This window comes from Amaranthus tricolor, chromosome 15 (genome assembly GCF_026212465.1).
Source record: "Amaranthus tricolor cultivar Red isolate AtriRed21 chromosome 15, ASM2621246v1, whole genome shotgun sequence".
Classification (NCBI taxonomy): Eukaryota; Viridiplantae; Streptophyta; class Magnoliopsida; order Caryophyllales; family Amaranthaceae; genus Amaranthus; species Amaranthus tricolor.
In genome coordinates, this window is record NC_080061.1 from 3,820,065 (window position 1) to 3,841,936 (window position 21,872).

The window sequence follows — 21,872 nt, forward strand, 5'->3', positions numbered from 1 at the left end:
AAAGGTTATGGGACAAAAAAGAAGAGAAAATAAAGGGTTTTATCACAAATCTTATTAGAATACGTCAATAGCTGGGAGGAAAACTACATGAAAAGCTGAAGGTGACCCTTGAATTGAAGGAAATTCCTTTTTTCAAGCTGCATTCATACATAGGATCCGACCTCAACTATAAGTTTGAGAAATAAAGGTACAAGTTAAAAGGAACAGCAGCCTCGGCCAAAATATTCTTTTTTTCAGTAAAGTGCACGCGTAATTATCATTCAATGATTGAGCTAATGAATTCCTGCTGTTGCGAGCACTGGCTGCCATTCCATAAAATCATGACCGTCATTATTTCATACTGACTGTTCATTCGATCATATGTTCAACTATGCAAAGAAGCGTTCTCAGAAAAATGAAGTATTAGTATGTTACTGAGGAAAGTATATAAACTGCATTGTAATAAGTTAAAGTTAAGGTCTGTTATGTTTATAATATAGAGATGGAAACCAATAACCATAAACATAAATCAGAAAAGATAAACCTAAATAAATTTCAAAGGACGCTAGTTTACTCAGACAGCCTAATTCGTCAAGCCCTTAAAAGTTGTGTGGATCGACAACAGTTCTACAAGATTGTCGGTTTACTTTTCTAACAGATTTCTTACTGAACGAATACTTTGTCATATTAAAATGCAAAAGGTAACCAAACATCGTAGTTGATCAATTCAGGATTATCATAAAAGAGATTGTCGAGTAACAGTAACTACAGAATTAGACATGACATAAATTCAAAAAACGGAAAATGTACACGAGCTACTCTTACAAATAAGTTTATTCCATAAGTATAAAAGGGAAGATATACCACAACATACGAAGGGCTGATTAATTAAATACTAAGGAAATCAGCAGAAGTGATTGTTACAAGGAGATATTCCTTACGAGTTTGAACACATAATAGTAATCAAGCTGATATATATCTATTACAAGCATTTGTAGTTCAAACTTCCAACTATAATAATCCAAGAATGCCGAAAAAGGTGTTGGTCTTGAAAAATTTTACATATTACAAGGCAATAAAGTTAAAACTGAGTCATTTAGCCCTGTTTAAGCCATACTTTTGAACTTCAAAGACCAGATAGTGCTGTAGCACTATTTTGAGTCTCACAAACTGAGGATTCTATTTGGTTTCAGAAGGGGTTCTGATAACTTAGAGGGTTAATTGGATCATATCCATCATAAAGGACACCCACATTTCCATCAAGTCCTATGTAATCCATGTGAGTAGAATATGGTGACATGCAGCCAATTCGACTAAGATCATCGACATGTTCAATCTCCGTGAAAGTTGAGTATGATGAACTTGGAGAAATACCTTGTTGATATGGCTGCCATGAAGTTGCCATTTGATTTTGAATATCACATTGGGGAAAATAATCAGATGATATTCCTCGCCCTTGTGTGTAATCCTGTACCAAGTCACAAAACACCATGAATAACACTAAATTATTTAGGTAGCGTAAAAATAAATTTTGCATATAATTGCACCAAGGACATATATATGCAGGAAGTGAACTCTTGAGCCACTTTTCAGGTTATGTTACCTTAGAGGAATCGAGGATAAATTCAGGCGAAACCCACATGCTCTGAGACTGTGAGGTCATTGATGCCGTTGTCTCAAAATCTGCCCTTGGAGTGATGTAAGGAGAAGAAATAGGGGTGGAATAGTTGCTGCTATTATACTGATATTCACCGGAGATGCTCAAAGGCTCGTGTGAAACTTCAGTAGAGATTAGCTCTTTGTTGCTTGAACTGCTTCCAGCCCTTTTACCTTTCACATCTTCATTGAATCCACTCTTTTTAACCACCCGACACAAGGCAAACGCTCCCTGGAGAAGGAATACCAAATAAAAGGATTGCTGTTAATAAGTACTTCAGCAAGCTCGAATGTGTTTTAAAGATGTCGATTTTGAGTTTCTTACTTGAGAATTTGGTGCCATGTCGTCACACAAACGATATTCATGCATCACCCAATCAGTTCTACTTCCTAAAGGCGCTCGTCCTTGGTAGAAAACAAGGGTCTTCCGATATCCAGTTACCGAAGACTCGCATACCACTTTCCGGTCTTTTCCAGTAGCTTTCCAGTAGCCAGCTCTAGTGGCTCTATTTGTGCGTGATCCATTTGGATATTTCTTATCCCTTGGACAGAAAAAGAACCACTCCATATCGCATTTAGGTAGAAATGACTTGTCTGCGGTTCATGTAAACATAAGGATATCAAAATGTGGAAAGGGATCAAAGAACTATATCTTAAAATAAATGTTTGCAAATTCAATACAAGTGAAGAATAAAAGAAAGCCAATTGAATTGGCTTTAGGAATAGAAAGTTTAATGCCCCACTCAAATAAAAAATCTTGAAAATATGTGATGAATTGGCTCTTGAAAATATGTGATGAATTGGCTTTAGGAATAGAAAGTTTAATACCATTGAAAATCCAGGAAAGATATGTTTAATAGTAGAATTAGCAGGCTTCATTAGAAATTAAAAAATGCATTGATATGCAAATGTCAAAAAAACTGTTTTGCAGACATAGCAGCATATTTTCCAAGGATCATACTTGTACAACAAATAACTGCCTAGCAGACAAACCAGTAAATTTTCTTAGGATCATACATGTATAATAATAAAAAAGAATCACCTAGAATAATCCAACTTTTTCATTATTTTCCTACAATTATTCCACTTATTGATTAACCATTTCCAACTGGGCATTTTTCTAGAGTAAATTCGGATAACCGGATAACATTCTATAATAGGTAAAAAAATTTAAATTGAATAATTTTGAAAATTTAAAAAAAAAATTCTCAATAATAAAAAAGTTACAAAAAATTTCAACATTTTTTTATATTTTATTTTAATTTATGTTTTATTAATAAAACTTGCTATAGCAAGTCATCCGGTTATCGGATTTACTCTGGTCAAATACATCCTAAAGTTTGGATAGTTCATGGTTAATTAATAGGTGGAATTATTGTAGGAAAATTATGAAAAAATTAGATTATTCTAGGTAATTTTCTGAGCAGCAAATTTTTCTAAGGATCATACAAATTCATAAAATTTCCATAAAACTGATGGGTAGTACGTATACCTGGTAATTCCCAAGGATCAAACTTATAAAAATCGATCACAGGAATCACTTCAAGCTCAATTTCTAGCCGTTCAACCTTCCTTTTCAAGTAGTAACCAACCAATTCTTCATCAGTAGGATGAAACCGAAAACCCGGTGGCAATGTTGCACCTCCCATTGTATCACTCCCACAAAACAGACTCTAACTATCAAGTTTACCTCTAGCAAAGGGGAAACAAAACACAAGAGTACACTCACTCTAAGAAGCAATTCCACAAACAGTTGATGGGCATCAAAAACTATAGCTAAGTACCCATTATATACCTGTTAACAATCTGAAAAATCCAAAAATAGAAACTTTTCCCAATACAGAATTTCACTTCAAGAATAGAGAAAAACTCCCATAAGATATATCCTTTATAGAGCAATGGCATTTTTTGGTAAAGTCCTTCAATTTAATCGTAGTGGGTCAACAAATTTCCCCCCACTAATTTACCAAATTATGTTCAAATTACTTGATAAACCTTAAGTTTAAGCAATACCCAAAAGTTTAATCTAATTACACATTATTAAAAAACGGCTATGATTGCAAAAGTTGAAAGCTTTATAAACACCCAGATGCGAAAAACGGTTCTAGTTAGCGTCTTTAAGCTATTTTTAGCGGCGGAAAGTGAAAAAAATTGCAGTTATAGAGAAAGAAAATGAAGAGAGAAAGAGGCGGGAAAAAGGAGAAAGGTAATGTAAGAGTAGAATGGTGAAGGAAGGAAGGGGTTATATATAGGTGATGGGAGAAGGAGACAATTTGTCCAATTTTGCATAAACCGAAAGGCTTCGAGAGTTCTCTTGTCTGGATTGGCTCTCAAATATTCCAATTTTGTGGGACCATGTCTTTCATATAAAGCTCCTCTATGTTCACATTACTCCTTTTTTTTCTCAAATTATTATATTTGTAAGATTTAACATAACATGTAATTCATATCAAGAAAATTAAACATGTACTTCACTTTATTAGGGGTAATACTTCATAATATTTAGCAATAATTGTGATTCTAGATATATGTAAAGTATTTAACTGTATATACCCCTAAATTAAGAAGTCTAAAATATTAACTTATATTACTTTAGATATAAAAATTAAATATAAATATAAAATATATACTTCATAATACTTCACTTTTTGTCATCGTACATGTTAAAATTGACTCTTTAAATATAAAAAGGAAATTTCATATAGTAGTATCGAACTTTCATGAAACACCAGTGGTAGCACTTTTGTAAGATTTTTTCACATAGTAGCATCCAGTTTATGCCTTATCTAACTGTCGTAGCATTTTCCGTTAAATGCTTGTCAATTTCCGTTTAATACACCATTTTTGACGTTTCTACCCTTATTAAGGTTGGTTGTCATTATAATTTGCCCTAAGGCATTTTTATGCTCTCAAATGTTTAATTTACAATTTTGACGTTTTATTCACCGTTTGATTCATCAACGCTCCAAATGTTTAGGGCAAATTATAAAGACAACAATCAACACTTAATAAGGGTAGAAACGTCAAAATGATAAATTAAACGGAAATTAATAAGAATTTAACGGAGAATGCTATGACAGTTAAATAAGGCATAAATTGAATGCTATCATATGAAAAAATCTTACAAAAGTGCTACAACTGGCATTTCATAAAAGTTTAATGCTACCATGTGGAATTTCTCAATACAAAACACTCATTTTTTTGCAATTTAACTCCATGTATTAACATGTCTCACTTATACATGAATTGTTCTTATTTAAATATTTTATATTTTATAGACCTTAAAAAATTCTTGAGAAAATAGCCGTCTATAGTTAAAATAATTTCAAAATCACCCAACTTAATTGAAATTAGAAATATTAGTATAGCAAAATAAACCGACTATTTATTTCTACATGCAAACTTTAATAATTTACATGGATTGGATATCCATTCAACGCTCATCTGTCAACAAGAACTTGCAAATAGAATGAGGAGATTCAGAATTATACTTCCTTCACATAATACTCCTTATACTTTTTTTTTAATTATTTTATAATACTTGGCTACATTACTATACTACTATATTGTAAATAAAATAATTTATAAATTATCTTATTTACTTTTACTCTATACTTTATTAACTCTTACACTTATATCATTATTTAAGAATAATAATAATAAGAATATTTTGTTATCAGTTAATTATTTTTTATTATTTATGCCAAATCAAAATAGTAGAAGTATTGTGGAAGGGAGCTAATAAACAGGAGCATCGGTTACATTGATGCACCAATAGAGGGAATAAGTGGTTTTCTTGGTCAAGTGATTGAAGTCCAAGCACCTTCCACATCATCATGAGTAGGACAAACACACTTTATTTCCCATTTTTATTTGTTTTATTACAATGTTTACGTATTGGGCCCGGCCCAATATAAAATAACCCTGAAAAGTGCGTAAACTCCATTTTTGAGCTTTCACCTTTTCAAGCGTTTGAAAAGCACGCCATTACCATAGTGGAAGCTCCAAATATCTATTTTTTTTACTTTTTAAGTTCACATAAGAAATAAGAAAAAAGTGGCTTATTTATCGTTTTCATCGTTTTATGCATTAAAATTGATTTACCGTTAAATATGTAGTAGCTTAAGAAAAGAGTATAATAGTAATGGAGTATAAAGTATGTAGGCATGTATAATCATTTATTGGCAAAACCAAGGGATATAAACAGTAATAGAGAAGTAATATTTGGTCTCCACTCCCGACCACGGGTCGCATGGATCGAGAGTGAATATTTAAGGCGATAAAAAAAATCAAAATAATATAACAAAACTAATTAGAGATACAAATAAAGTTATTGAAATAACTCTTATAAAGGTAGAATGAGAGAAAATAAAAAAAAAATAAAAAAGATATTGATTTCTCTTATTAGGTGGTAAAAAATTCCCCCATCCTCCCCTAAGGTAAATTTATACTCCAAAATAAGGGAATTAATTGCTATATTTTTCATTTTTCATTACCTTCCAATCAATTGTTTCACCTCTTTAACAATCAAATCCCTTTAATCATTTATCTAATTAACTTTGTTTTTCTAGTTTGACTTTTATTTACTCCATAAATATTTGGTCTCAATCTAAGCGACCCCTTAGAAGTATTTATTTGGATCATCGAATTAAGTGTTGTGGGTGGGTTTAGAATCGGATTTTATGTTCATGTTTATAAAATTATTTTTAAAATCGGGTCAAACATCGAGTCTTCTTTGAATAACACCTAACCGTTTACAAATCACCTTAATAGCTTTATATAATTAGTTTGGTTTAATTTTCAAAATTCTTTAATAACTTGGTTTTTTTATTAATAGCTTTGTATAATTAGTTATTAGTATAACGTTAGTTTATAATGAATTATTTTTAGTCGGTATTCACAACAACTTTGGTGACGTAAAATTGCTATTTTGTATCTCATCAATCCCTATTTTAAGAGAAATATTTAGCTAGTGTTAGGTATGAAGAATCACTTGTTTTCACATCCATAATTCTGGCCTAAAAAACTCTCACGTGAATAGTTTGTGATAAAATATATAATAAATCTTCAACTATAAGTTAAGCTTATAGCCGGCCGGGTTGATTTATGAACAAATATCTTTTTATATATATTAATTGTCCTTAAAAATACTTGTTTTAATTTAATATCTAACATTTATTAGTTTCAAAATATATAAGAAAGAAGAATCAAATAAAATTATACCGTAAAACAAATGCATGAATTGAAGACTTAATAAAAAGCTGAGAATTGCACAAATATAAATTAGAATCTTTAGTTTGCTGCTTATGGCAATAACATCATCAGTACAAACAAGAAAAAAGTATTAGCCTCATTCAACCTTGCAATAACGAGACAATGTTGTAAATTGCAATAAAATGTTTTTTTATTTTATTTTCTATTACTATTTTTAGTTTGTTGGCAGAGCCGCACAAGTGTGTAAACTTACTCATTGTGGAACGAAAGAGAACCCAAAAAAAACTTTCACTTTAATTTCATAATCCTATTAGTAGACTAAGTGCTAGGAAGCTAGCTAGTACTAAGTACTAAGTAGGTTTGATATCCTCGCCTACACAAATGCTCCTTCTATTTCAGCAATATCTAATTAATTTGGACATGTTTATCTAAAACTAATTATTAAAATCTTAATATCTTTAATTGTGTATTATTAAAATTATAAAAAGTTGATATTAACAATCTTTACGTTGAGATGAATCAAACTGTTAGCGAGGATGAATTGAAAGAAATGAGGTGGTGCAATTGATCACTAAGAGTGTGCAAGGAAGTGTCGAACAATCAAGACACACGCCTCCAACAGCTTTAGCTTCTAAATTACTTAGTTTAATTTTTAGTCCAAATAGCTAGGTAGTTATTTCCATGTAATTAAACAAAAAATAAGGAAAATAGGTGGTTATTTTCGGTTTTCAAATTAGATTTTTTAGGAGTTATTTTCTGAATTAAATTAGGAAGTCAAGGGAAGTTATTAGTCGGTTTTTAAGTAGTTTATTTCTAAATTATTAAGTGGTTATGAGTCGATTTTGTAATAGGCATTAATGGGTGGAAGTTACATGAGAAGTTACTCACAAAATGGACGATTATCAAAGAATGATAACCGGCCACATGGAGTAACTCCCACACGTCACTTCAGCCGGTTATGCACGGCTTGTGGGGAGTCGGTTTTCGAGTTAGTTTATTTCCTTTTATTATACATTTTTAGCAGTTGATTAATGATAAAGAAAACTCAAAACGTTTGTTTCAAATCCCCGTTGTTTGTATGATTCTTGGATTAGAGTCGTATTTGCAAAAGTTCTTATGCTTGGTGTATTTGGCGCATGCACCTGTGCCTTAAGAGTGTCGTTACTTGCTACGTGGATTCATAATGAGTTTCGATTTTAGCCATCACTATCATTTACTTGTTGTTTCGAAAATCAACAAAACAAAAACACAAAAAAAAAAAAACAGCCCATTTCATTTGGCCTTCACCATCTTCATTTCCCTCATTGTTCTTTTTCTCGATCCGTGATTAAAGCTCGTAAAAAACCCTAAGAATTAGGCGATCTTACAACACAAACAAGATCTTATTTGACTGTGTTTTAACTTATAGATTAAAAATAAAATACAAATTAAGAGTGGACCATGAATAATATCAAAAAATCAAATGTTATAATGGTGCTAAAACGGAGGGAATATCGATCATTCAAGTAAAAGTATATTCAGATTATTATAACTTAAAATATGAAGTGTTTTTATTAAGAGTTAACATCATCTCCGTCGAAGATCATCTTATTTAAGCAGCTTCATGTTTTGTCAGTGCTTCTTTTGTTTCTTAAGAAACAACTACATTACGAAATGCATTGTATCTTTGCTCATCACTCAACATATATAACATTATTCATTGAAAACAAAATTTCATTTTAATTGGTATCGTCAATGAGATTTTTTTTATAATACGTACTTTTTCTCTTCTAATTGATTTTAAAAAGAATTTGGTCGACTACTCTAAATAGATAATTAACACTTTTTTTTCTAGAGTGTTGGTATAGAACCCATAAATACAAATATCTAATTATCAACTCTAAACTTTTAGTTGAATCGGTTTTTTAACAGTTGAGTGTATTTAGCTTAGTTTATACCTTGTACGTATACAGACCCGGTCATGAGCAGGAGCTGTCGGAGCTCCTGCACAGGGCCTCGTTTTTTATATGCTCATGCAAATACAATTGCAGTGATCGGTCAAAGCTTGATGGTATGTTACTAGCTTATTGTTTCTTATGTCTGTGATTCAATTCCTTTTGTTCACAATTTTGCTTTCCTTTTTTAGTTTTTTGACATATATTTAAGTTACTAGTCTACATTTCTTTTCCCTTTTCCGTTTTAGCCTTTAACTACATTCTACATATTGATTTTTTAGGTCAATTTCTATTTAAAATTTTAACCATTTGTCATTTTTTTTATTTGTTTTAATTCTAGCTCAATTATTAATGTTAGTTTTGTTAGCTACCGCTTAAGACCCGGTTTTAGAGTGCTCATAATTTTTTTGTTTATGTAAAATAAGTATTGATTTGTTTTATCTATCCAATTGAGGGATCCAATTACATATTTGAGTAATTCATCGCTTTTTTGCTAATGTTTCGAAAGTTAATAGCTACTTTTTTTTAATTATTTGTGTTAAGTTATGGGTAATGTACTAGTGACTATTGTATAACAATTTTTATATTTTAAGTGAAAAACATATAATATTTTATCAACCATCACTCAACTTATAAAAAATAATCGAACATATGTCATTTCTTAAGAATCTACAAATTAATTTCGCTCAGGACCACTGAAATTTCCAAGACGACCCTGTACGTATAATGAGCAGCAAGTTGATGAGATGTTGTCACTAAGTACAACAATACATAAAATAGTTGTAAGACAAGTGTGAAAATAATAGCCAATAAATGGAAAAGAGTTAGTCTACAAACATGAAATAATGGAAAGGAGAATTTGGAGGTTTGGCTTTTGAATACAATTAGAATTCAGAAAGTTGAAGCAACAAACTTATCCTGTCAGCATTGTTATGTACTTTCGGCACCTTTCTTCCTTTGATGACATGGAAGCCAATATCCCCAACTTGCTTACAAATTCACATTAATTCTTCATCAGTGCTAACAATTGTTATTAAGATCTTATTATCTTGAGTTAATCCATGTTTTATCTTATAATTATACAAGAAACAATATTTTATATTAGTGGCAATTCTATATATCTAATAAAATTATATCACCTGTCTAAGTTCAAATTAGTTGCTGCTTGCATAGTAACTATTATTCCTCGAACTACATCGTTTTACTTCTTATTATTTATCAATAAGAAAAACATAGTAAAGTGATCTTATTTTTTTCATATTGTTAGAGTATATAACATATTTTGATTGAGTTAAAGTTTTTGACTGTGTTGATTTCTTGACATGATATATAAAACCAGTATGACAAAAGGTAATATGATAAATTTAAGTAATATTTTATTTAGTCTATTAAAGTGAAACGTTCTCATACAATACAAGCTCAGTGAAAATAATAGGAAACAATATAAGAGAACATGCTTGAATATATTAATATGAACACCACTTTAGAAACCCCATTAATTGAGAGATGATGAAGATGACATACGAGGATGTGGCTATCATTTGGCTCTCCATTAATGTCCAAAAAGGAACATTTACAACTATTTTGGTAACATTTTAACCTTTTACATTGACTGAACATCATTAGTGGGAAAAACTGTATGCTTATGCTTATGCTTAATAGTTCCTAGCATGATGTGGAAAGCAAGAAAGGTGTTTATATGTTTGATGTATGACACTAAGTAAATAGTGTAGCTAGGAAACTACAAGCTAGGCCCTAAAAGACAACAAAGATTAACATTTTGCTTATAGTTAATTATTAATTAGTGCCTAAAGTGTTCTCTATATGTGCATGTTTGATTTAGTTGTAGGGGTGATAACTAGGCGTTTGATAATTAATCGTTGGTTATTAATTTATTTGATTAGTGGGTAGTGTTGGCTTTTTTGTTATCTGTTAAGACATACTGTTTAAATTAGTTGTTTATGGAGATGTTCGATAAATATTAATTGTTAGTTATTGATTGTCTGTTAGAGAAAAACAGGTCTTTTTTGGATTTGGATTAAAAGTTAGTCAGCTATCCTAAAATATATTTACCAAATGCTTTTTGATTGTTTGACCAATTCAAAGTCAAAAGTCAAAATTTAACTAAAAAGGCACACATTTTAAAGCACACTCAATAAGTCAAGATATGATTTGGTCGTAGACAAGAGGATAAAGTAAGGTTTTGAGGCGAACCAAAACTTACATATAAATATCACAAAAAGATTATTTAGTTGAATTGTCATAATTATAACGTATTTGAAGGATTTAATGATGTTAGAAATTAAAAATTCTATAGGGAAAATATCTTTTATATATATATATATATATATATATATATATATATATATATATATATATATATATATATATATATATATATATATAGCTCCATTCCATATTAGTTACAACATTAGTAAAAAGGTACTATTCATTCATCATTTTTAATTTGTAATTAATTTTTAATCTATAAGTTAAAACATAGTCAAGTGAGATCTTATTTGATTCGTCTTATTGCAAAGATTATAAATATTAAACTTTTATAATTTTTTATTATACGTAATTAAATAAGTGTATTGGACTGCGTGAAAAAGCAAATGTTACAAGTAAATTGGAACGGAGGAAATATATATATATATATATATATATATATATATATATATATATATATATATATATATATATATATATATATATATATATATATATATATATATATATATATATATATATATTTCAGAATGTACCGTATATTTTAGAGATCATAAAGTCACAAGAAAAATATAAAAGAGACGCCATTATAAAATGTTGGATAGTAGATGCATAACATGCATAATTGAAGTACCAATTATGCATATTGTAGGTCCATAATGACTAACTGTTGTCTGGGGACGAGAACATGTAGCCAAACTCAAACACTGTAAATTGTATGTACTTGCATTGATTGATATTATATATAGTAGAAACATGAAACACAAGGGTCAAGATTTGTGTGTTAATGGATAGGTTTACAAGATCTTTTGGTCACCATTATCATAACCTAGCATGCTTTGGAAAATTGGATTATACGTGTGAAACTATGTATGTTTCGTGCCACACATTTGACAATACGCTATTTCGTCTATTTGTATGATGCAGAATTTTCACTTTTTGCGGGTTTTTTCATGTCTGATTCTTAGGCTATTTTAGATAGTCAACAGTCTAGAGCCTTCAGAAATAAGGAGACTCATATATTTAATGGTGCTATTAAGGTCTGTTCCTGAGCGATATTTTTTAAATGATTTGTTTGTAAATTTTTTTTACATTTAAAGTAATTCTAGAATATAATATTTCAATACATTTTGTCTTGAATTATTTTTCTTGAAATGAAAATTTTTTTATCTTTTGATACAATGAAAGACCCTATTTTGAAAGACATCGCAAAAATAAATAAAGCTTCTGAAATCTTTGCACCGCTTCTGGTGGGTTTTATTTGATTGTGCTCTTTCTCACACTCTCTTCCTACTCTCTCGCTTGAGAGGGTACGAGTATGATATTTCCGATACTTCTCCTTTCAGATCCTGACTTTTTGCGAGATATTGGGTTGATAATCATGACCATGACATTAAAAAAAGTTAAAATGTATAGATAAAATTAAAAAAAAGTGATAAGTCATTAATCAAAACTAAAATACCACAAAATAAATAAAATAAATTAAAATAACAAATAATACTAGATAAGTGAGACCAACAAAATACATAAATACATTATTATAAGTTGGTCAAAGATTGCTATATAAATATTAAATTGTGTTTGTTCCAGATAAAACTAAATGTTTATTTAGGGACAGTATGTTGCATGCTTGTCGAATGTCTGATACTTTTAGTCATATTTCTAATGTTTTTGTACCAATTCCAATTATTTAAAAAGGGTACATAAAATCAACGAGCATTATCAATGGTAATCACTAATCACCATACATGCTCAAAGCCTCAAAGGAATTAGCAATCACATCGGAAACACACACGTGAATCTAGACTTTTCAAAATGATTGATCCCATCTATTTCAATTTCAAGTCGAGTTTGATTGAAAGGGTAAATAATATTTAAGTATACTTAGTGGTAAAAGTCATTGTTTTAATATTAAATGTTGAATCAAAATTAGCATTTAAATATTTTCTCCAATGTTTCTCCTAACAACTTATATATAACAACTATCATTATAACTACTTTTATCTAACAACTGTAATTGTACAACAAACAACTATTCTCATAGCTACATTGCGCCGAAAAAACTCTAGATATATACATATACGATATTTAAAATAAAAATTTGATTATTTTTTTTATTATATAGCAAGTTTAAAAGAACTCATCACTTATATAATTAATTCAATTAAAACGTCAATAAACATACTCTTTTCACTTTATTTAATTTGTACCTCTTGTAAAATGGTGCAAATATTAATTTTTTGTACTATCAAGTGAGGTAATGATTAATGAAGTGAATGAATGAGATTTAAAAGAATGAATGAGATTAAAAAAAATAAATTAGTTTGTTGATAAGATTAAAAGATAGTAGTAGAGACCATTACCAAAAGAGAAAAAAATGCAAAATAAGATAGGATCTTTCAAAATAAAAATAGATGAAAATTGTATATGAGAGAGGGAGTATACTCCATTCGTCCCTTAATTTTGCACCAATATCTATTTAAGGCTGTTCCTTTTATTTTACACCAAGAATTTCAATCAAACATCTTAATAACAATTGACTTAAATACCAATCTCAATAAAATGACTTAATAGTCAATTAAGACGTCAATAACTCAATGCTACGAGTTGATAAATAGCCAAACAAGCCAACAGTCAACAACCAATAATCGATGGTCGATTGCCACACTCGTTTCCCTTTTTTTTTTTTTTTATTATGGGATTGAATGAAAAAAAGTTAGGTGAGAATCAAAATCATGACCTTTTTTCTAGAAAAGTGATGTTACTCTCTAACTAAGATAAAACTCGTATATTCAATTCATATTCCCCTGTGTCTTTTGATTGTGATACAAATGTCTAAAAAATTTCTACCTGGATTTGTGTAGTGTACATACAGTCAGATTAGTCTCAGTGAACACACAGTCAGGACCGTCTCGTAAGTTTTGGGGTCTATGTGTCATTCTATCTTATCTTATAGACGCTAACCATTCAAGATAAAAAATCAAAATATAATTAGTACTACTATATGATAAGATCTTTCCATTGATTAAACTTACTATCCAACTATTCAATATATAAGTTTTGAACGGTAGTGAGATTTTCGAAAAAGAGATAGTATAACATAAGTCGGTAGCATTTTTCTTATTTGGTCACACATTTTGAAACAATTAATAATATTTGACTCTATATTACTTGTTACTCTCATGTAAAATAAATATATGTATTTTCAAAAAAAAAAAAAAAAAAGTATAAAAATAAATTTCTGAAACCCCTATGTTAATAGAGCCTTACGCCGTAGACTGCTTTGCACACAGCCAGTCAGCCTAACCAATAAGGCCAAAACCCGGCATTGCAGCACAGTTTGTTTCAATCCATAAACCACTAAAATTACCACACCTAAACCCAAAAAATTGGCCCACAAAATGCAGATAGCATAATTACCACATTATCCTCATTTTCGCCGTTTTACCGGCGTTTAGCAACCGGAACCCTCATCGTCTCTACTCTCTGGCTTTCTTCTCTTCTTCTTCTTCTTCTTCCTAATTGTTGTTCTCGATTCAATTCCCATCCGACGTCGTTTCAATTTTGTCGACCTTTTTCCACTATTACAAAAAAAACTTGCAGCATCTCCATGCTCAATGTCTATTTCTACACTAACTCCCAATATCTCCACTCAACTCCATTCACTCTTTTCTCATCAAAATTCATTTAAATTCAAAACAAAACATCAATTTCCTCCAAAATCAGCTTCAATTTTAACTCCAAAGGCTGCTCTTTCTGACCCATTTGTACTCCAAATTGCAGAAACTTTTGAAGATGCTCTTTCATCATCTTCAATTCCCTCAACTTTACAGAAATTAAGGGATTCGTCTTCTGAATCTCTTCTATCTTTATCATGGCCTTCAAGGAAAGATGAACCTTTTAGATTTACTGACACCTCATTTATTAAATCCTCTGAAATTCAACCTATTACTAAACCACCTCAGGATTTTGATTTTTCTTCCATTTTGGAAAATACCCACGTCCCTAATCTCACTATAATTGATGGGTTTATGCTGGATTCTCTATCGGATTTGTCGGGTTTACCAGAAGGTGTGTTTGTGGGTAGTTTGTCAAAGTTAAATTCTGAGGGTATTTTGAAAAGGGTGTCTGAATATGTGGCTAATTTTGAAGGGGATTTGTTTTGGTCACTCAATGGGGTAGGTGCACCTGATTTGATTATTGTTTATGTGCCTGAAGGGTGTAGGGTTGAGAATCCTTTGAATTTTAGGTACTTTTCAATGAAAGGAAGTGATTTAGGGTCAAAGAAGTTGCCGGTTTCGAATCCGAGGGTGTTGGTGTTGGTGGAGAAAGGCGGAGAAGTGAGTATAGTTGAGGAGTTTGTGAGTGATGATGATAATAAGTGTTATTGGACTAATTCTGTTGTTGAGTTGATCATTGGTGAAGGAGCAACTGTAAACCATTCTTATGTTCAAACACAATCTTTGGGAGCTGCCCATATTAAGTGGACTTCAATTAGGCAGGTATAATTGTTCTGCCATTTTACTACCTTGTTATTGTAATTAGAGTTTGCATTAGTTAGCAATATGTGATTCCCTTTATTAATATTGTAGTGTGAAATTAGAAATTAAAACTGTTATTCAGATAATAGAAGTATGTTTTTCATTATTGCATTGATATGTCATTGATTTTTTAGCTCTTATGTTAATTAGCCAATGCAATGGTATTTCTGATTTTGGTGCGTTGATTGTGATACTATTTCCTGGTTTATGTGGCTTTATGAGTGTTGATTTTTATAAAAACTTAAGTGGATGCTGTGCACCGATCACCTAGGAACACTCACTAATTGGTGTGCTTTGAGCGGAAACTTGTTAAATGTGGAACACATGCTCGAATTCATAGATATTATTCTGCATTAGTAAGGATCACTCCCTAATTTTGGCTCCCTCTTCTACTCACTTTTGTGGAATACTCGACACCTAAGTAGTTGGACAATATATCTCATGGCTTCACTCACCTAAAAAGCTATTGGTTTTGTTACTACTGATTTGCACTCACCAAAAGAAACAAGAAACATTAAATCCATGTTCGATAAAATCTCAAATCTGAATTTCTTACAAAAGTTATGTTATGTATATGTAACTTTAAAACTATTACTTCGAACCGTATAGAAGTCCAACTTCTTATTACATTAAAATTGTAATTGTAACTAACGAAAATAATAATTCTAATCCAACGAGAGCAACTTACTTTAATCAAACTTGGATAACTTGACCTACTTTCATCAAAATACCTAGTCCTAAATAAATCAGAAAACAACTAATTCTTATTGAACTAGAAAAATAATTAACTCACCCAACAACGTAAAACACTTATGCACATTCAATTATGTGTATTATTGAACCAAAATAGGCATCGGTTCGTCAATAGGACATGTTGACTTATCTTTGGTTTTGTCTATGTCGTTGCTAGCTATTATCTTGTTTCTAGAAGACAACGTCTTGTTTTCATGTGCCTATGCTACTAACAAAGTTCAACATATGATTCACTCGGCACGTTTGTAAGATGAAACATCTCCAAACATTGAACATTAAACATAACATCATTAATCATCATTTTGGACTTCGAATGCTTGCACCTAATTCTGAATATGATAATTGGTGCAATTAGAACCTTAACTCTTAGTGATACATGTAACAATAGCTAAGGCACTTGGTGCTAATTATGGCCGAGTTGCATATTCCAAGTTGCAAATCAGATAGCAAATTAGTTAATAATGGTTAAAACTAAGTTTCAAAGAACTGAGTACTTAGCCAATTGTTTAAGTTTGTCCTTTGAATTATGAAATACTATTTTTATCCCTTTGAGTTTGCTACCAAAAGATTTTGTTACCTTTCGAAAAAGATTTTGTTACCTTTCGAAGAATTGGTGTAGAGTAGTGGGAGAACAAGATAAAAATAAAGGAAGTGGATGGCATAATTATGTAGGACCTCAATAAAACATAATCAAAATTGGAAATGTTAAAACTAACTTTCAAAGAACCGACTACTTAGCCAATTTTTAAGTTTGTTATTTAGTTATGAAATACTATCTCAGCCCCTTTGAGTTTGTTGTCAAGAGGTTTTGTACCTTTTGAAGAATTGGTAGAGTAGAAGAAGAACTTAACAAAAATAAAACAAGTAGATGAAAGTAATATGTGGATGAAATGAAGAGAGAATGAGTTGATGTGTTGATATTCAGAGAGACAATGTACGACCATTGTCCAACTTATCAAAAATAGAAATGTTCCAAAGCAAAGGGGTGGACAAAAATATTATTTGTCCCTAACTCAAAGGGGCAAAAGGAATATTATGAAGTTGTATGAAAACCTAGACGAATCTGTCAATTAGGTTGTGGAGATTATGACCTTTATGAGAACTAAATGAGTGCTTGGAAAATTGATAGTGTTTAGAGTTCTATTTTTTGAGTGAAGGAGTATGTTTCTTTGCGTACATTTGAACCCCCTTCCTCTCCCTTGGTGGGAGCCACTTTAATGGCAATGGAGTAAAATGTGATGTTCTTGCACTAAAAAAGGTAAAAATACTTGTTAAATATTGAAAAAAAAGTCAACCCAAGTGTTGCTCATGTCACAAACAAATTAAGATATCCCCATCGCATGTAGAATTATGTACATATTTTTGGGATTAGGAGTTTTGAAAATCAAGGGTTTCCATACCAAATTTTTTATTAAAAAAAATGAAGCAAAGAGTTCTGATTGGATGAGTTTCAATTTGAAGTTAGTCATGAAAAGAAAGAAGGGTTTTACAAAACAAGAATCTTTTAGGAGTTTGAAGTGGACAAGATGGCTATAATTTGCTTATGACAATCTAATCTGGAATGCAAAGCTCAATCCATTGGCTTCGCAAATGAAGAGTGCATTTTCTTGCAGAGATTGTCTTTTAGTCAATTGTGCCCCCTTGGGCCATTTTGGAATTTAAGGCTGCAGCGAAGCGTGTGTGAGCGTCTCTCTTTGGCAGATCTTATAAGATCGGTACTTGGAGGGGCTACCTTTGTAACTATGGAATCTGCATCCCTAATTCCTTGTCACAATTTGGTGCTATTAACTGCCTACTAGTCTAATAATTTTCATGTCATGGGTTCCAGCTAAATTTTATTGCAACTATTTGCGCTTGTTTTTCTTTTGTCTGCTTTGCTACATATCTGACTATCTATGCTATCTCTATTTTATGTCAAAAGTTACACTGTACTTTACCTGCTATAATAGCCTCCCCCATTACTGCTAGCACTTTATTTTTATCTGTGCTAGTACATTTTGTCAATGATCAATGTTTGAGAATGTTTTCCCTTTTCTTTTATGAGGATGAGGACTTTGGTGGTTGGTTGAGGACAGAATCTTGGTTTTACGATGTTAATATTGTAGTTGCATCTGCAGGAATCGGCTAGCACCTATAAGCTTGTAGAGTTTAGTTCTGGTGGGAAATTGAGCCGACACAATCTCCATGTTCAGCAAGTCGGCCCAGATACAGTTACAGAATTATCAACATTGCATCTATCTATCAATGATCAGACACAGGATTTGCATAGCAGTTTGGTTTTAGATCACCCACGTGGTTATACAAACCAACTTCACAAGTGCATTGTGGCTCATCCACATGGTCAAGCTGTATTTGATGGGAATGTAAAAGTACTTAGGTGAGTTTTCTTTATCTTTTTATTTTATTAAAAACATTTGTTTAAATATCTTTATCTGGCATGCTTAGGAATTAGGACTGATCGTTTTCATATTGTTTCTGTGATTTTGTTACTCTTATCGATATATCACTTTCATACGTGTTATAGAGTCGAAGTATCCGATAAAGGATTTTGGTTACTCAACTTTACAGCCTTGCTGCTATACATCTATAATCCACATATTTCGATGATGTTATTCATCATTGTGCAAAGCATAAATGCCTCGATTAGTGAACAATTATGATAGAACTTCTTTTGTTGAGTTAACTTTTCATAATAGCAAGATTGGAATTTTGGATAGTAGCATCTTTGCTCAGATATGGCTTGTGCTACTGCTAGGTTAGACAGAAAGAGTTCTTAATGATGTCATGTTGAGATACATTAGTAATAGTAGTAATTGTGAAGCTGAGCCAAACGGTGCCTTGAATGTTGAACTTCAACTCCTTTTTGCAGAAATCCTGAAAAAAAATCATTAGTTTATCTTCAAATAACTCGTACCCTATTTGTCCCAAATCAACTGATTTCAGATTTATTTTCGAGTAATCCCAAATTGATCAATACATTTTCTTTTATTGTGAGTTTTTTGTTCCACCAAACCTTAAACGTAATGTGCTTTGATACACATTCACATTTTGTTTAATTCACTCAAATGCATTTCTACTATCCAGACTCCAGCCCAAGTTTTCTACTTCCGAGCCTACATTCCTTAAAAATGAGCTAAGCCCTTATGTATCAGTTAATTTGGGACATAATTTTACTAGCAATGCCGAAGATAAAAAAATTGGTTTCCCCTCTTGTGAAACCTAGTAAATAATGTATCTTTTTCAACTTTGCCGTAGATTGATATTGAATGCTTTTCTGAAAGAATGTTGTTAGTTTAGTTTTTGAAATTGATGGGAGCTTTTCTTGTGAACCTTTTTTTCTCTTCTTTAGATGAACGTAACTATTGCAGTCAAATCTCATTTTTCGAGGTTCACTTTGTACTTGGCAGTCTTGTCAATTTTATGTTTATGTTAATCTCCCCTTGGCAATGTGCTTTTTATCACTTCTAAGTCATTGATGCCTTTTTTTGACTCCATTGCTGATTTTGCTGGAAAGATTGTCCTTGAAAACTTGCATTTTGTCAATATTCAGAGGGTCCACTAGCTGCCATGAAAGTCTAAAGGAGCTGCAGGAATAGTTCATAACCAAGTAGTTTTAGATTTTGAGAATATATGGATAAGACTAGGATCAAACCTAGGTGACTGTTACTGTAGCAAGTCATGTAGAACTAGTATGTACTTTTTGCAGATGAAGATATAGACGTCTAATGGTCTCTTATATCGTATCAAATAGGTACAACGATACGTCATGGCTGCTGAGGATGATATTTCTTATGTTGAGTGTAACTGAAACATGTTCAGTATGCCAAGCGTCATGCATGCGATATTTCATGGTAGACTTGATCATTGTGTAATGGATTTCTGGACTGTGCGGATTAGAAAGTGTCGAGCATCTATAGTGGATAAACTAATGAAAATGCATCAAGCAGAAAGCCCTTCTGAAAACAAATCAATCAAGCTCAAGGGGTTCAATTGCTTGGTTTAAAGATTCATTTATAGAAGCCTAGACAGCATCAAGTGTCTTATGTCTCATTAATTTTCCCATTATCAGTAATCTGAAATGTGGGACTTCATAACCATGATGGTGCAGTACAGTTTTAGCTTAGTTCGGAACACTAGGTAGAATATGTGTGCACCCAACAAAGTGAACCACAAACTAGGTAATACCGAGTCTTAGATTGGTGTCCTTGCATGCTATTGTTATTTTGTTCACTAGGATGGGACTGTTCATGTTATATTGTTGAATTTTTTTTTTCCTAATCACAGCATCATAGTTCATAGAATCAGGAAGCTTGCTAGAAAGGGGAAAGTGAAGCAAGTGTAAAATACTTCATAGAATCTTCAATAATTAATCGTAAGTTTGTAGATGACGTGATTTGCTTATTTCTTGAAAGTGATGAATGTTGCAGAGGAACAAATACCAATGGAAGTTTTGAAGGTGCATTATATAATCATGAAAGTTTCACCATCAAAGTTTGAACACAAATGCTTTTTTTTACTCAGTTCGTCCCAGCAACCTTCGGGCCTTGTTTCATTACACGAGCTTTCATAAACTTCTATAATTTTGATAAGCTTACAATGTTCGTTTTAGCATGATAATTCCAAGGGAAATCGATCAAAAACACATACCATTATTCTTAATTCCCTCAAAGAGGAGGTTTTTCAGTTTTTCATGCTCGTATTTCCTTTTATTTTCCTTTCCTTTCTCCACTCTTCACTCGACTCTGGCTTGAAGTGGTTTCCTGCACACAGATGATATATAGCAACATCATACAAAACTGTCTACCCAGTCCCTGATATGCACATGATCATAATTGTCAGTCAGTTATTAGAATTGCCTGATTTATAGTTTGATTTTCATCATAATAACATGTCTATGAGGTTCTTATGCATTCAACCTTTTGCTTTCCTGCAGAAACGCTCAGCAAACAGATGCAGGGCAACTGACTAGGAGTCTCCTGCTTGTACCTCAGGCAACAGTAAATGTGAAACCCAATCTTCAAATTATAGCAGATGATGTCAAGTGTTCTCATGGAGCTGCTATAAGTGACCTAGAAGATGATCAGCTCTTCTATTTCCAGGCTCGGGGCATTGATTTAGAAACTGCTAGAAGGGCGCTTATTTTCTCCTTCGGTGCCGAGGTTATTGACCAAATTCCTTTCGCTCATGTCAGGGAAAAGACCAAGAGTCGCATCACTGAGTTACTCGATCCTACAAAAATAAAGTCTTCTGCGTGACGACTTATGGTGTAATTAGACGCCAAAAATAATTTTTGACATTGTAAATGTTGATCATATCAATTGTCTTTCTGAAATTTATTTAAAGATTGGTAATACCAATTTTAATTTTAACAATAATTTAGCTTCTTCATATGTAATCCGCTTGTGATTTTTATGAGCAATATATGATGTTGTATCATAATACGCGTTCTTACCAAGGCGATAAGTGGCACATTCCTTGTTTGCCTCAAGGTGATTTGAAGCTCTTTTCCATTGAATATAAGAAATTAAGCTCTAAAAACTCAAATTTCTTGTTTTTATATATTAGT

The 21,872-nt window shown here is 31.6% G+C and overlaps 2 protein-coding genes across 2 annotated transcripts; one reads left to right on the plus strand and one right to left on the minus strand.

Moving 5' to 3' along the window:
• Positions 1 to 532: 532 nt before the first annotated feature.
• Positions 533 to 3,927, minus strand: LOC130800738 (NAC domain-containing protein 71-like). Its single transcript, XM_057664347.1, has 4 exons — positions 3,128 to 3,927; positions 1,961 to 2,229; positions 1,583 to 1,867; positions 533 to 1,447 (listed from the first exon to the last, which is right to left on the minus strand). Exons 1-4 carry the CDS (start codon positions 3,282 to 3,284, stop codon positions 1,169 to 1,171), a joined length of 990 nt encoding a protein of 329 aa, XP_057520330.1. The 5' UTR covers positions 3,285 to 3,927; the 3' UTR covers positions 533 to 1,168.
• A 10,375-nt stretch (positions 3,928 to 14,302) lies between these two features.
• On the plus strand, positions 14,303 to 21,742 carry LOC130800740 (protein ABCI7, chloroplastic). The gene is made up of 3 exons (XM_057664348.1): positions 14,303 to 15,514; positions 18,424 to 18,683; positions 21,240 to 21,742. Exons 1-3 carry the CDS (start codon positions 14,630 to 14,632, stop codon positions 21,559 to 21,561), a joined length of 1,467 nt encoding a protein of 488 aa, XP_057520331.1. The 5' UTR covers positions 14,303 to 14,629; the 3' UTR covers positions 21,562 to 21,742.
• The last annotated feature ends 130 nt before the right edge of the window (positions 21,743 to 21,872 follow it).